The sequence below is a fragment of the Octopus sinensis genome, unplaced genomic scaffold (genome assembly GCF_006345805.1).
Source record: "Octopus sinensis unplaced genomic scaffold, ASM634580v1 Contig16442, whole genome shotgun sequence".
Classification (NCBI taxonomy): Eukaryota; Metazoa; Mollusca; class Cephalopoda; order Octopoda; family Octopodidae; genus Octopus; species Octopus sinensis.
This window is the reverse complement of record NW_021834348.1, coordinates 9,850-27,500: the sequence shown is the minus strand read 5'-3', so window position 1 is coordinate 27,500 and position 17,651 is coordinate 9,850. Positions and strand designations below refer to the sequence as shown.

Below are 17,651 nucleotides of genomic sequence, written 5' to 3'. Positions count from 1 at the left end.
TAGATAGATAGATGGATACACACACACACATACACACACACACACACACACACATATATATATATATATATATATATACACATATATATATATACACATGTATATATATACATGCACACACACACACACACACATATATATATATATATATATATATGAATAAATAAATAAATGGACTTGAACGAAGATGTTAATAAAATTCCTTTACATTCGACATATGTTTCGAAGACAACATGGTTTTATTCCAAAGGAATAAACGGTAAAAGATGCACCGTAACACTCTCAAGAATTTCAGACACCACTTTTCTGATTTCTCTATTGATGTTCTTCTTCAGTTGCACCAGGGTCTCCTGTTTGTTGACATAAAACCTCTCTTTCAGGTATCTATGGTTGAGACCTTTTGCGCCTGACTATTCAAAGTAGACCTCACATATGGTTCCAGCAAGATGCGGCAACTGCTCATGCCACAAGAGAAACAATGCTGTTGCTATGGCAGTGATTGGAGAGAGAATAATTTTACACAACATCAATAACAATTGGCATTCACATGCTCCAGAATTGACTAGCCTGGATTTTTTCTTGTGGGGATATCTGAAAGAGAGGGTTTATGTCAACAAACCAGAGACTCTGGTGCAACTGAAGGAGAACATCAATAGAGAAATCAGAGAAGTGGGGTCTGAAACTCTTGAAGGTGTTATGGTGCAAGTTTTGGAAAGAGCATGGGCGGACAAAGCTGAAAATAGCTGCCATGAAAGCTATTTTCCCTGTTAACCTTCCTCTGATATTGCTGCACCTCTTATGCGTCCAAAGCTTATACTTGGTATATCTTACAGAGTTTCTGTCTATGCTTTATCTAAAAACCGAGTTGGGCCTTCTACCTGAAGGGATTTGTAATTTATCTGCCTTCCTACATAGTAAAACTTTGGTTTTTGCTAGGTTAACTCTAAAGCCCTTCAGTTCTAAACTTTACTTCCACACCTGAAACTTCTCTAGTTCTGGTAGTGATTCAACTATAAGAACAAAGTAATCAACATAGAGGAGCTCCCAGAGGTAGGCTGTCTTGAATTCCTCTGTTATTGTCTGGAGGACTATGATGAACAAGAGAGATTTGAGGACTGATCCTTGGTGAACACCTACATGTACCCTGAATTCTTCACAGTACTCATTGCCAACCCTCACCTTATTGACAGTATCCCTGTACATGGATCATACAGCTCTCACCAAACACTCGTCTATTCCTAGTTTACACATTGACCACCAGATAAGGGATCGGGGGATCCTGTCAAAAGTCTTCCCCAAGGCAACAAAAGCCAAGTACAGAGGTTTATCTTTGGCTATGTATTTCTCCTGCAGTTGCTTTACCAGGAATATAGCATCGTTGGTGCTTCTCCCTGGCACAAAACCAAACTGCATCTCATCTAGAATAACTCTCTCCCTGATAAGTTGGGCTTTGACCCTCTCTGTGACTTTCATCACCTGATCCAACAATTTGATACTTCCATATTTTTTCTATTTAAGGTGTCGCCTGTACTTTTGTAGCAGTTGACTATGATGACATTACACCAGTCACTGGGTGTGACACCTCCATGTACCGCCTTTTCTATTATACAGTGGCAACACACAAACACACAAAAAGCCCATACATACTAAAGCAAAAGAAAGCAAACAGTTAAAAGCAATCCGCCCAAGTGTTTCAGATTAAAAGTTACCAGTCAACTATACATTTAAGATAACAAAAGAAGCTGTCTGTTAACCCATTTCACTGTAGTTTGGAAGGAAAGAGACGCAATACAGCGAGTTATTAAGTAAGAAACTTTCATAATGAAGAATTGCCAAGGAAATAGTTTTTACTCAGTAAGTAAATATATTGTTGATTTTTCCACATGCAAGACACACACACACATTCTTTTATTTGTTTCAGTCATTTGACTGCGGCCATGCTGGAGCACTGCCTTTAGTCAAATAAATCGACCCCAGGATATATTTTTTTAAAACTTAGTACTTATTTATCAGTTTCTGTTTGCTGAACTGCTACGTTATGGGGATGTAAACAAACCGACATCAGTTGTCAAGCAATGGTGGGGGGACAAACACACACAAACATATATATACATTATATATTATATATAAAACTGAGAATGTGTGTGTGTGTGTCTGTCTGTCTGTCTATGTGTTTCCCTAAAACTTGAGAACTACAAAACCAATTTCATTCAAATTTTACACATGCCTTACTTAAGGTCCGGGGAATGTCATCGCCAAAAGATATTTTAACTTTTTCTCTAGGGTCACCCCACAACAATATCATATCTTCTCCACTATTTCGGTATTACGTGTTAAAAGTGAAACAAAAACATCTCTCTATTGTAATGCAGACATTCACTTTAATACTGAAACTATTCAAGTGAAAGTATTATATAACAGGGATGAACCATTAATAGTGGACATCCATTTTGCTAGAAGAAGATCCGCTATGGTCTTATATGCTACACCAATGGTTTTCAATTCATATTAATCAAATTAATATTCAATTTTTCACCCTCATTATGTGTGTGTGTGTATTAGCAATTCGTATAAAATTGCATCAATGACTTGAACTTGAATAAGTGGTTTCACATAAATGGGGATAAATTAAAAAGGTTTTTTGTTATTATTATTATTGTTTGACTATTGTAATCACGTTCGTTGGTTCCTCGTCAGGGAAACGTTGTTATGTTGCATTTGTTAAATAATTGTAAACCGTAACCCTCCCCCTTTCGGAGAAGGGGCTTTGGTTATTGTTTAAAAATTGAATTGTGTCCCTGTTTGGGGAAATTGACAATATTTTCACCGTCTTTACGGAAGCATTTTTGTTAAAATGCCTTCAATAGAAGAAAGTCCAAAAATGAATTTCGCTGCAGCTGTACACTTCTATACAAGAGGGAGGACAAGATCCACTTGATCGAAGTTGCAAGAGGCGGGCCTACAATTCCAGTCTGTTATATATTTTGAGTATTGTTATCACTAGCGATATCAAGATATAACTTTGTATTTTGTATTTTATGTGTAGATGTATATATATAGATGTACATGTAATATGTACAGGCATTTGGGGTCGTTGGCACTATGCAGTGATGCCCAGTTCTAGTATTTGTGTAACTCTTGATGCCAAAGTTTGGGACAAGTCCTTCCAGGATCTTCCAGATATATATATACATGCATAATGACTTGCTGCCTGACACCCAGCATGGTTTCTGACCAGGAAGAAGCTGTCTGACTCAGTTTTTACAACACTATGACTGGGTGCTGAAACGACTGCTCAACCACTCAAATGTGGAAGTGATATATCTCGACGTTGCAAAGGCCTTTGATGAAGTCGATCATGGACCTGGAGGGATTGCAATCCCTGAGGCACAGTCAGTGCAAGACCCGGACATTTACATGAGTAATGATGCATCCTTTCATGTGCATGTTGCTAAATTGGCAATGAAATGTAGGCGGCTGACCGGATGGATTCTTAAAACTTTTAGAACAAGAGATTAGGAAACCATGATGGTCCTCTGGAGGACACTTGTCCTAAGCCACTTTGACTATTGCTCGCAGGTATGGTCACCAGCCATGGTCAAATTAATCTCAGAACTTGAGGCAATCCAATGAAGCTACACGAAGAAGATCGACTCTATGCAGCATATAAGCTATTGGGAAGGACTCAATAGATTAAGACTCTATTCCTTAGAGCATAGGTGAGAAAGATATGCCATAATATATATCTGGAAGATCCTGGAAGGACTTGTCCCAAACTTTGGCATCAAGAGTTACACAAATACTAGAACTGGGCATCACTGCATAGTGCCAACGACCCCAAATTTGCCACCAAGATGTAGGACAAGATACTGCAATAGCCTGGGCTTCAGAGGTCGTTGCCAGTACCGCCTGACTGGCCACCGTGCCGGTGGCATGTAAAAAGCACCCACTACACTCTCGGAGCGGTTGGCAATAGGAAGGGCATCCAGCTGTAGAAACTCTGCCAGATCAAGTTAGGAGCCTGGAGCAGCCATCTGGTTCGCCAGCCCTCAATCAAAATCGTCCAACCCATGCTAGCATGGAAAGCAGACGTTAAACGATGATGATGATACGAACACTCAGTCACAAATACTATGCGCATGCATTCAGACACTACACCTTGCTAGCACTCACACACACACTCTCTTTGTACACATTGTAAATAAAGTCTTTTTCTCTCTCAAACAGTAGAACGGTTGTTGTCCTTCATTTATTCCTTTGGCTCTGTATTTGGCTTTCATATTTTGTTAGGGGCGACCGTGTGCTGCATTTTAAAGGAGACATTTGTCACCAGCTCCATACGTATGGTCGTATTCCCTACAGCATATATGTATTTTCACAAATGTCAAAATGTTTGACTAGGGTCTTGTTGATTATCTATCACTAAGGTGAAAACAAATTATGGTTAACAATGTAGGGAATATCCAACTGCAATTGATCTAGGTAGTAGAATGTCTGGATATGGTCTAATACATTGTCTATTACTAAGGTAAGACCAAATTATGGTTAACGAAAGTAGGGAATTAGCTAGCATACAAGAATGATTTGAATTAAAATGCTGGCATTAATGGGTCGTAAGTATTCTTTGTCTGACGGTAGTCTAATTTTAACAATCATTTTTCCATGTTTGCATGGGGTGAGCAAATTTACCATGGCAGATTTTCTACGACTGGGTGCCCATCCTGTCACCAACCCTTATCTGTTTCAGTTTAGTATTTCTCCATATTCAGACATATTGGCTTTAAATTATGGTGAGATGGCAGGCCTTTCTGAGGGGAGGGGGAACTTGGATGCATCAACCTCAGTACATGACTGGTACTTATTTATTGACTCGGAAAGGATTATGGTTAAAGTGAACGTTGGCAGAATTTGAGCTCAGAGTGTAAAGACGGACAAAATACCGCTAAGCATTTGTCTGGCATGCTAACAGTTCTGCCAGCTCAGCATCTTCCCATGGTCAGACAGATTTTCACACAACACTGGAAACGAAGAAGGATATTCATTTACAATAATCATACACTGTCAAGATAAGGAGACATAAACATGCACACACCCAACACATTGCATAGTATTAATAGAATAGAAGACAAGTAAGCTGTAGTTGAAGAGCCTTGCCCTAGGTGCCATGCAGTGGGACTGAACCTGAAACTTTGTGGTTGAGAGGCAAACTCCTTAGCCATACAGCCATGCCTGTACCTATAAGCTAGTAAAAACTGAAAAACTAAAAATTGCAGTAGAAGACTTTTTTTCTATTTGTTTCTGGTATTTTATTACAAAGTTGTCATATTTTCACTTACGTTTATTTCTTTTCATCATTTCTAGATTCGAGTTCTTGGATTCATTGCTGTGGTCAGCATCTTCTTTCTACTGTTTGCCTGGAACCAATATTCTGTGAATAAAGAATATACAGGGACAACATTAAACAAACACAACCAAAAGTTTATAAATAATTTTAAGGAATTTCCAAATAATCAAGTGCATCATATAAATAAGAAAACTGTAAGCAAAGAGAAACAGGAATTGGTTCAGTTAAACAACAAAACTAAATATATTATTTTTTACTGTGTTGATCATAGAGGTTGTGGAGGTTGGGGAGATAGACAGCATGGAATAATTTCTATATATTTAATGGCACAGGCCATGGGTCGTCGTTTTGGCATCATTATTTCAAGACTTTGTAATTTTACTAATTATCTTCAACCAAACAAAATTAACTGGACAATTGACCCAAAAGAGTTGCATGGCCTAAGAAGTCGTCGCCTTCATTTGGTTGACAACAATACGTACATTTCCTCTTTACAATCAGCAGACTTAGAAATGCTTTACCCTGAAGATGTCCTCTATCTGACAACAAATCGAATCTATTTTCATGCCTTGAAACGGAATCCTCGCTACAAAGAACAACTGCATTGGGCATCAAAAATGTCATATGGAAATTTATTTGCTAAAATGATGAATTTATTGTTTCGCTTCAGCGATCATTTACAGGAAAAATTTGACAAATTCTTTGAAGTCAATATCCCCAGGCCAGATATACATCTGGTGTGTGCTCAGATTCGAATGGGACAGAACCCTAGTGTTCCAGGAGATCCCCCAAGGAATTCAATGTCAAGTATTCAGATTATCTGGAACTTGTTAAATAAGTACAACACAAGCAAGTACAAATATTTGTGACAACAGACTCAGAAGTGGTACAGGCGATAGCTTTTAAAAAATTTTCTCCTCAAATTGTGTACACATCAGGGGAATAATGCATATGGATCGGCCACGTAAGGAGATGAAAAACAAGTGTGATGGTGTAAGGAAGGCGTTTTTGGACCAATATATTCTGAGTGAATGTGATACGTTGATAATAAGCCGAAGTGTTTTGGTGAAAATGCTATGATGATGAGCCAAAAAGACAACAAAGTGTTTTATTTTAGATATACAAAAAAAAACAAATCAACAAAGAAAAATTTTCTGCCATCTGGCAAAAAAAAATGGTTGTGAAATAAAATTTTTTTGGCACACAGAATCTGAAAGTGACATCCATGTATCATCATCATGTCAAGATCTTAAGATACTGGATGCATAGAATTTCATTGGTCTTTCAATAAAACAGCTTATGAGGAATAAGGTATAACATACAAACATACATAGCAATGGATTCCTTCAAAACCAGAATGTTTTCTTGAAATTCTACTGAAGAACTATTAAAAATCTTCAAATTTCTATAGGCAACTTATATCATTGTTTTATGCCTAATTTCCCATGAATATCTGTTTGGATACTTTTCCTGAATGATGAACCTCAGGAAGATGACGAACCAAGTTCTAGTATGGGTCCACCATCGTATACAAGACTCATTTGCCTTGATACCTTTATTCCATTGATTTTATGTCCTGATGGAAATGTTCTCCATGCTAGTCACTTGTGTCCCCAGATCTTTAGGGAATTCATCATGGTGGCTGTGGGCATTGTGCAGCTTTATGCTTATATTTGCTGTCAAGTTTTGAAAGTTCTCCAGCCATGTTGTCAACTATTTCAGCATAACTGGTTGCTTTCTTGTTTCCCAGAAAGTTATTTACAACTATTACAAATAAGTTCCATGTTTCATGTTCTCATCTTTCATAGATTTTCTGATTTGAGGCTCGTCAAATACTCCAGCATTTATCTTTTTGCTGCTCAGGCTGGGAAACATGCTGCAAATATGGTGAAACCAACAATCTGCTTCATAATACCAAGTTTGATATGGACTGGAAGAAGATATTTATTTTTTAAATAAATGCCTTGAATTAACGGTTTGTAGTGGATCTGTCTTGCAAGAAAGTTTGCAGAGTAACCTCCCCTCTCTAAGTTTCTCCAAGCATTTGTGTCAGGAGACACGATTCTTAATTATTCAAGAAGCTTAGCATTTCTCTTGGAAGTTTCTAGAATGTTTAGCGTTCCATTAATAAAAACAGCTTGCTAACCCTGCTCTTTGCTTCTTAGTTGATTAGACTTAGAGCCATTCACGTCATTCCTATGCCCGTCTATTTCTCTACGCCACATTACCGAAAGCCACCACTTAGCTGTTATTTCTGTATTTTCTATCTCTGAATTTTCTTGCATAGATTACTTCATTCAACTAGATTCTACAATTTTGGTTATGTAATAAAAATATTTTTATGCAGTAAATTTATAGAACTTGAATTTATATTTTATTTCTATTTCTAATAATGTACACGCAACCACGTCACCACCTGGTACTGTCTATATGTAACCACTACCGTCTCTTCAGCCACATTAAAAGACCCTGGAACTAACGTTTGCTCTGGTCATTGTTTGATTATCCAATGTTTTTCCTTGGCTCTAAATTTCTGACACAATTTCCACAGACGATGCATTTTTCTGAAATTGAGGAAAATTGCAAAATTTGTGGCGTTTTGGTATCTTGAAATCTAGGCATGATAATTCAACATTTCAAAAGCCTTCAAACCAAGTAAAAATCTCCTGACAATAAAATACCTGCTGGGTTGTGTAATTAAAATTCTTAAATGATTTCAAATGTTTGTCTTGCTCCCTTCATCACAAGGTATTGATTGCCCAGGGATTCAGTGGAAAATAACTGCTCAAGGTACCATTCACTGGGATTGAACCCAAATCCATATGACTGATTTTCGACCATAACTTTTACCAATTTCCACGTCGGTGAAATCCGTAAGTTTGCTAACATGAGATAAGTCTCCCGTCTAGCAATGGCGCAAAAGAAAACGTTGGGTAAATTTTTAGATTAACACTTGCATGATTTTCACTAAGAAAAAAGAAAAACTTGGATTTTTTTGAGTGGAATCATGTTCCCTCACCCAATATGCGGCAAATCTCGTATTTTGGTTCGGAAAAAAGGGGGGCAGGGCAAGGGAGGGGAACCCCCTTCCCCATTCCCGGAATCATTTGGAATATTTGTTTTTTTCGTTGAATGAATACCTTTGACCTCCTAATATGTTACAAAACCCTTTTTGGTATCTGAATAATGGGGTGGGGTGAGGTGGAAGCCTCGGAAATTTTACCCACTCCCAACGTTTTAGGGAAACAAATTTCCAGATTGTGAATTACATGGTTCATTATTAAATATTACCGTCTCCTTCCATCATTCTTTTGTTCTTTATGTAGTTCAGGCTTCTGGCAGGCGAAGAGAAAAGACCTCAAGTACAACTGCTACTCTTTTTGTTATCTGCTTTCAATAGCAGAGTCAGGGGAAGTAACTTGTCTGCACAATTTCTAACGAAGTGTCTGTAAAAATTGACAATGCCCCAAAATTACGAAGTTGGGAGTAGTGAAGTGTCGGGGGTGCGATTCTTTGAATGGCATCGACTTTGGAAGAGAGAGGTTTGATGCCACTCGAGTCAATATGATGTCCCAGAAATTCAAGAGAAGATTTCCCGAAAATACACTTGACAGGATTAATACGCACACCATAGGCGCGAAGAGGCTGAAAAAGCTGAGACAAGTAGCGGAGATGATTGTCACGTGTGTCGCTTGCAATGAGTATGTCACCAACATAAGCGAACACAAAATCAAATCCGCAGACGACTTCCTCAATGAAACGCTGGAACGTACTGGTAGTGTTCCGCAAACCAAAACTCACACTCTCTCTTTTACTCTTTTACTTGTTTCAGTCATTTGACTGCAGCCATGCTGGAGCACCGCCTTTAGTCGAGCAAATCGACCCCGGGACTTATTCTTTGTAAGCCCAGTACTTATTCTATCGGTTCTCTTTTGCCGAACAGCTAAGTTACGGGGACGTAAACACACCAGCATCGGTTGTCAAGCAATGCTAGGGAGACAAACACAGACACACAAACATACATATATATATATACATATATATACATATATACATATATACATATATATACATATATATATATATACATATATACATATATACATATATATACATATATACGAAAGGCTTCTTTCAGTTTCCGTCTACACAAGGTATTGGTCGGCCCGGGGCTATAGCAGAAGACACTTTCCCAAGATGCCACGCAGTGGGACTGAACCCAGAACCATGCGGTTGGTAAGCAAGCTACTTACCACACAGCCACTCATATATAGAAACTGAAAACAACCAAAAGGAGTGTAAGTCAGTTTTTGGAATATCGGCTGGGTTGACCTGTATCTGATGACAGGTGCGCGAATGAGGTCAACTTTAGAAAAGATGGTACAACCATGAAGATTTGCTGAAAAATCCTGAAGGTCTTTTTATAGGATATCGGTGAGGTACCATAACTGCATTAAAACGCCTATAATCCCCCACCGAGCGAAAATCAGAACCCCTTTATGCGCCAAATGAAGGGGAGATGCCCAAGGGCTGATGGAGGGGCGTATCAGGCCAAGCAGGAGCATGTGCTCAAACTCAGCCCTAGCCGTTTTTAGTCGGTCATGTGCAAGCCGTGGCGGGCGCGAAGAAACAGGTGGCCCAAGGGTGGTAATAGAATGGAGGGTCAAGTGCAGGAGCTTTTTCGAATGAAAAGTATGATCTACTAGCTCTGGGAATGAAGCCAAAAGAGAATGAAAAGCATCTCCAGCGGTGACAAGAAAAAATGCCAGGCTAAGAACTGCATCGGTAGAACCTGCGCGACAGGGGTACATCATGAGGTACAAAATATGTCTCTAACTGTGCAAACCAAAGTGAGACGTCACCAGTATTCGAAGGGAGATTAGGTTGACTCATTTTTTGTTTTTTCTTCTGTCAGAGAAGAAAAGAAATGGACCATAAAAAATAACCGACAAAAAGTGTTGTTGCAAATTATAGCGTGTGTGCGAGGAAAGTAATTTTCTGAGCAAAATTTATAAAATTGAGTACTGAATGCTGAGACAAGAAAAAAATTTCGTCGCTAAACGTGCTTTTTTTTAAATCTTATTTTCTTTCAACAAAAAAAAAAAAATGCGGAAAGAAAAACACTGTAATGGTGTGTGTGATTGTACCAATAAATATTTTTTTTCCGTTTGTCAGTTAAGTCCTGTTTCCACGTGGGGCAATTCAAATATGGCGGCAGGAACGATGACTGGAAGGTGATGGTCGTCTTGTTAGGAGTTGATTCGGCTGAGGCATTTTATAATGATTCGGTTCAGGCATTTTATAATGCGATGACAGTTTGTGGCTGTCGAAAAACCTTTTCTACTTCAGGGGTCTCCATTTTTAGTAATGGAAGGCAAGGTTTATAATATCAGAAGAATATCGTCTCCTTCCATCATTCTTTTTGTTATTTATGTAGTTCAGGCTTCTGGCAGGCGAAGAGAAAAGACCTCAAGTACAACTGGATTATTTACAGAAAAGGTGAAGTGTGCTGCTCTAAGCTCCCATCTTACGCTCCGATAGTGTGGGCGCATTGCCTCTGGAGATAGACAGGCAGAAAGCCTCAACCAGTGCTGCTGTGGTGGTGGCGCCAAAAGACACAGGTCTGAATCGGTTTTCTGTCTATATATCGTTTCCATCGCGAGACTTGTGTTCTCGTGCATGGCAAGAGGGATGCAGGTGAGGTCTTGCTCCAGTCTCAGAGATGGCAATGGCTGCCGTGAGGTCTCATCCATTATGGCGCTGGCTGTTTGTGGCGCTACAAATATATATACATACATACATACATACATACATACATACATACATACATACATATAAATATATTTATATATATAATAAATTAATAAGTAAATAAAACATATGCATATATACATACATATATGTACGTACCTACCTCTACATGTATATATGCATGCATATATGGGTACGGGACACCAAAAAAACGTTGAACACAATGAGAAACGAAAACATAAACACAAAACCAAGGAAATGGACATTTTTCTTAAACAACGAAAAAATAGAGTACAGGACAGACAAAACAGGGAAAATTCCCCTTCTTCAGTCGCCTTTGTTTCACCTACTCCACGTTTCGAAGGTCAAGGCGATACATGACTTTAATGAAACAATCCTTCCCGCGAAAATCAAATTAAATAAAATTTGAGATTTTTTTGCGGAGGGGTAAAAAAGGTAACAAAAACAGGACAGAACGACGGTACAAAATATAAACAGTATATATATATATATATATATATATATATATATATTATATATCTATATATATATATATATATATAATATATATATATATATATATATATATATATATATATATATATACATATAGGAACGCAGGTACACTCACAGGCAAGGAACGCAGGTACAAGATTTTCTGGGCAGGGAACACTGACGGGGTTGGTGGCGTGGGTATACTTATCGCATGGAAGATGGTTCACTTGCGCTAAATGAGGATGCAAAGAGAGAGGTTTGGAGACGCCACTATGAAAGGTTGCTGAATGAAGAAAATGAATGGGATAAAGAGAGTCTGCCGAATGTTGACCCAACAGAGGGACCAGCTATCCGAGTTGATAGTTCTGTGGTAGCTAAGGCAATTAGAAGCATGAAGACAGGGAAAGCCCCAGGCCCATCAGGAATCACTGCAGAGATGCTCAAAATGTCTGGTAGTGTCGGCTATAGCCTAGTCACCCATATAGTTAATCAGGTGATACACAAAGGGGTCATACCCAATGACTGGTGTAGCAGTATAATAGTCAACTGCTACAAAGGTAAAGGTGATGCCCTAGATACAAATAACTACAGAGGTATCAAGCTGTTGGACCAGGTGATGAAGGTTACGGAGAGGGTCATAGCCCAACTAATTAGAGAGAGAGTTAGTTTAGATGAGATGCAGTTTGGGTTTGTGCCAGGGAAAAGTACCACTGATGCTATATTCCTGGTAAGGCAGCTGCAGGAGAAATACCTAGCCAAAGATAAGCCCCTGTACCTGGCTTTTGTTGACATGGAGAAAGCCTTCGACAGGGTCCCCCGATCCCTTATCTGGTGGGCAATGAGAAAACTAGGGATAGATGAATGGTTAGTGAGATCTGTGCGGGCCATGTATAGGGACGCGCTAGTAGGGTGAGGGTTGGAAATGAGTACAGTGAAGAATTCCGGGTAGAGGTAGGGGTCCACCAAGGCTCAGTCCTCAGCCCCCTCCTATTTATCATAGTCCTCCAGGCAATAACGGAGGAATTCAAGACAGGATGCCCTTGGGAGCTCCTCTATGCTGATGACCTTGCTCTAATTGCTGAGTCGCTATCAGAACTGGAGGAGAAGTTTCAGGTGTGGAAACAAGGATTAGAATCGAAGGGCCTCAGAGTCAATCTAGCTAAAACCAAAGTCGTAATCAGTAGGAAGGTAGACAAATCACAAACACCTTCAGGTAGATGGCCCTGCTCGATCTGTAGAAAAGGTGTAGGTAGAAACTCTATAAGATGCACCAAGTGTAAGCTATGGACACATAAGAGATGCAGCAATGTCAAAGGAAGGCTAACTAGGAAGATGGTTTTTGTATGTGGCAGATGCTCAGGAACAATAAACACTGAAATTGCTCTGAGACCAACTTCCGTCACTTTCCAGGGAGAAAAACTAGAAATAGTTGATAGTTTCCGTTACCTAGGTAACCAAGTCAGCAGCGGGGGCGGGTGTGCTGAAAGTGTAACTGCTAGAGTAAGAATAGCTTGGGCAAAGTTCAGAGAGCTCTTACCTCTGCTGGTGACAAAAGGCCTCTCGCACAGAGTGAAAGGCAGACTGTATGATGCGTGTGTACGAACAGCCATGCTACATGGCAGTGAAACATGGGCCGTGAATGCTGAGGATATGCGTAAGCTCGGTAGAAATGAAGCCAGTATGCTCCGATGGATGTGTAATGCCGGTACTCACACTCGGCAGAGTGTGAGTACCTTGAGAGAAAAGCTGGACCTAAGAGGCATCAGTTGTGGTGTGCAAGAGAGACGTTTGCGCTGGTATGGTCATGTGGCGAGAATGGATGAAGATAGTTGTGTGAAAAAGTGCCACACCCTAGCGGTTGAGGGAACCTGTGGAAGAGGCAGACCCAGGAAAACCTGGGACGAGGTGGTGAAGCACGACCTTCGAACTTTAGGTCTCACTGAGGAAATGACTAGAGACCGAGACCTCTGGAAGTGTGCTGTGCGCGAGAAGACCCGGCAGGACAAGTGAGTCCACAACCCGTGGCCTTCTACATGGGATGGAGCCAGCCTACGTATGCATACCTTCCCTTCTTGAGACACAAAACTCTACTTGTGAAGACGTGTTGAGGCAAGTGAGGATCAGAATCGAAATCGATCAATGGAAATTGCGGATGTGCTACCAGTGCCGGTGGCATGTCGAAACTCTGCTTGTGAAGACCCATTGAGGCAAGTGAGGATCAGAATCGAAATCGATCAATGGAAATTGCGGATGTGCTACCAGTGCCGGTGGCATGTCGAAACTCTGCTTGTGAAGACCCATTGAGGCAAGTGAGGATCAGAATCGAAATCGATCAATGGAAATTGCAGATGTGTACCAGTGCCGGTGGCATGTAAGAGAACTTTCCGTTTCGCGACCGTTGCCAGCACCGCCCCGTTTCGTGTCCGTTGCCAGCCTCGCCTGGCCCTCGTGCCGGTGGCACATAAAAAGCACCATCCGTTCGTGGCCGTTTGCCAGCTCTGTCTGGCACCAGTGCGGGTGGCACGTAAAAAGCACCCACTACACTCACGGAGTGGTTGGCGTTAGGAAGGGCATCCAGCCGTAGAAACACTGCCAGATTTGACTGGGCCTGATGAAGCCTTCTGGCTTCACAGACCCCAGTAGAACCGTCCAACCCATGCTAGCATGGAAAACGGACGCTAAATGATGATGATGATGATGATGATGATATATATATGTTAGAGAATGTGACATTTATATTGTGTGTGTGTATGTGTGTGTATATGTATGTATATATATATATAATACTGTGCAAACCTTTGATGCAACCTTCTCCAATGCAGATCTCCGAGGAAACCTTCAATACATATCTTCGATACAGCCTTGATCGATAGTACTGCTAGGAGGAGTTAGGACTAGATCGGGATTAGTTGCTGCCTTTTAGAGGCTCTCGAGCCCCCTTTTGCTCGGTTAGCTTAGACTTAGGTTAAGGCTTAGTTGTGATCTGAACATAACCTCTTTTGACGCAGAGGATCGGGACCCGTTTTTGGGTGTTCTATTTTCCTTGCCGGAAGGGCTCCCTGTCAAGGGGAGTTAGATGATGAGGGTAGTGGTTTCGAAAGGGCTGGCAAATGCAACCCGATCACGTCCGCCGGTCAAACGCCCAACCTATGCGTTCCCGTCTTGACACTGATTTTGTAGACCCGTGTCGGGTGTGAAAACTAACTTTAAACTATAAACACAGATTTTTTGAATCAGCAATGTAGCGTTCGGTTAAGTTCTATTTTGGGGGGAAAAATCAATGAACTGATTCTTTATGGGGTTTTCCATTCAATCAGGATGAAAAATCGATAGACCGATTCCTTATAGGATTTCCCACTAAAATTGGCTACACCCCATTTTCAACCATAACTTTTACCAGTTTTGATGTATTTTGTTCAAACTTGATGCCAGCGATACTTAGGACTCATGGGGACTTTAAATGCTTTAAGTTCTCATAAAAAGAAAACAAAAAAAGAACTGTCGATGAGTGGGTGTGTACGTGAATGTAATTTATGCATGTCCACAAATTAACATGCATGTCGCTCCAATGTTAGGAGGACATTAGTCACGATCAGGGCTGTGCATTTGTCAACATATTTTTCCCGAGACATCTTTGGACAGCAGTAAAAATCGATTTTCATCCATAACTTTTACCAATTCTCACGTCTGTGAAATCCGTTGTTTGCTAACATGAGTTAAGTCCACTGCAATGGCGACTATTATACAGAAAAACAAAGATAAACTGGTCTGAAAGAAATGTATATATAGTTTCAATTATACAGAAAAACAAAGACGAATCGCTCTGAAAGAAATGTATGCATATAGTATATGTATGTATTCAATTTTTCCATATATTTCATTCTAAATGAAATTTTGAATATTAGATAATTAATGTTGCTTTATTCAATTAGAAAACAAAACCTAATGACGATGTAATTAGCAACTAGCACATTTTGTTTCTTAGTTTTTGTTTGCTTTAATATTAAAATTCTTTATTTTGTTGTGTCTGGGGAGTCATTTTCTTTTAGTGCCTTATAATTTAACACACTCACCGGTAAAATTTCCACTTATTTCTGAGTTTTGTTTTCCTAAAATTTTCGTTGCATCTTGCAACCTGTTCAATAGTCTTGATGCAACGAAAATTTTAGAAAAATAAAAATAAGAAATAAGTGGAAATTTCACCGGTGAGTGTGTTACATTATAAGGCACAATAAGAAAATGACTCTCCCAGACACAACAGAATATGCTTCAACACACGAACTCATATAAAGAACCTTGCAAACCAAATCCAAAAACGAAATAAAATTCTTTACTTGGCTGTTATTTTTTTTATTTCTGTTCGCTAGAAACCTCACAACAAACTTTGTTCAACCGCAACATTCTTTCCATTCATTTCTGTTTATGAAATTCCTTGTACGTACTTCTGCTTTCTCGGTGGTCGAAGCAAATCGATGACTTCGTGCTGTAGCCATTTTTCTTCCTATGTGATTTAAAAGCATTTCTTCATTTGTGGCATTTTAACATTAGGAACGAGTTCCGAACATGCTATTCAAGTTTGCTGAAACTTATCTCCTGCCACTCAAAACAACAACTCAAATGGGATAAAGAGTACACGCTTTATCCGCCTATACAGTGCAACGGGACCCGCTTGGTAGTCAAGTCCCTGACGCCCCAATTTATTGAGGCTGCTATGGTTATGGGGTGTGGGAGGGGGGAAATGTTTTCATTTCAAGGAAGTAGCTTTATCCCCGGGATCAGACATGCTGTTTAACTTCCGCAGATTGCCATGTACATCAACAAATCCCAAGGCCAAACACTATCGGTGGTGGGCGTCCATTTGGAGGAGCCATGCTTATGGGCAACTTTATGTAGCCTGCTCCAGTGTGGGGAGTGGAAACGCTCTTTTTGTGTGTGCTCCTCGGGGCAGAACGCGCAATGTTGTCTATAGCGATGTTTCATAGACGTAGAAAGAAGAACAAGTTATCATTGCAGCCGATGTGGTTATAAACAAGTGATTCGGAAGCATTGGCCGGACATATTTTCAAACCACGGCAACATGATCCAAAGACTCTTCCTCTTCTTTATTAGACAATGCTGACTAATCCAACAACAACGTTCACTCAGCCGATATCAGTGCTTGGCAAAGTTGCTCATAGAGTTAGGCTAGAAGGGCCAGGCCCCTTATTTTTTTGTTAACGCTATTGGTAAGTTTTCCTAAGTTACTCCAATCCGGATCCCCAATGCAAACCTTCGAATCAACTTTCTCCAATGCAGATCTCTAATACAATCTTATCCAATCCATATCTTTAAGTCAACATTCTTCACTGCAGATCTCCAAAGCAAACCTTCCATGCATCCTTATCCAATGCAAACCTTTGATGCAACATTCTCCAATGCAGACCTTTGATACAGCCTTGACCGACAGTACCTCTAAGTGGAGTTAGGACTAGATCGGGATTGGTCGCTGCCTTTTAAAGGCTCTCATGCCCCCTTTCGCTAGGTTAGCTTAGACTTAGGTTAAGGCTTAGTTGTGATCTGAACATAACCTCTTCTGAAGCAGAGGGCTGGGAGTCCTTTTGGGCGTACTATTTTCCTTGCCGGAAGGGCTCCCAATTTATGGGCCAAGGAGAGCGGTTAGATGATGGGGGAGGGGTTCGAAAGGACCGGGGAGGGATTCCAAAAATGAAAACGAAGTCGTCACTTTTGACGTCATCAAAGATTTCCCTCCTCTTCCCTCCACCAATGCTCCTGTACCGGAGAAGGAGGGAAGAAAGAGCGTTCCAAAGAAAAGCGACAACGATGGCGTCACCTTTGACGTCATCGAAGATTTTCCTTCTCTTCCCTCCACCAGTGCTCCAGTACTGGAGAAGGAGGGAAAGAAAATGACCAGCAGCCACACCGACACCACCACTAGCAACAACACAACAAGCCATCGTAGCAATTTCGCCTCCGCTGCAAAACAAAGCTCGGAGGAAGTAAAAGTTACGATGGACAAAATCAAAAGCGCAAAGGAGTTGTTGAGAAAAGAGGGAAACAGTGT

The 17,651-nt window shown here is 40.3% G+C and overlaps 1 protein-coding gene across 2 annotated transcripts; it reads left to right on the top strand.

Annotated features, from left to right (window-relative positions):
• The first annotated feature begins 1,697 nt into the window (after positions 1-1,697).
• On the top strand, positions 1,698-17,651 carry LOC118761686. Of its 2 annotated transcripts, XR_004997565.1 has the most exons (5): positions 1,698-1,854; positions 5,362-6,227; positions 9,904-9,909; positions 10,319-10,323; positions 17,639-17,651. XR_004997565.1 is itself a non-coding variant. In XM_036499829.1 (2 exons), exons 1-2 carry the CDS (start codon positions 1,822-1,824, stop codon positions 6,211-6,213), a joined length of 885 nt encoding a protein of 294 aa, XP_036355722.1. In that variant the 5' UTR covers positions 1,698-1,821; the 3' UTR covers positions 6,214-6,228. The 2 variants fall into 2 exon arrangements, 1 of the variants encoding a protein (XP_036355722.1); XM_036499829.1 differs by lacking the exons at positions 9,904-9,909; positions 10,319-10,323; positions 17,639-17,651 and having other exon boundaries at positions 5,362-6,228.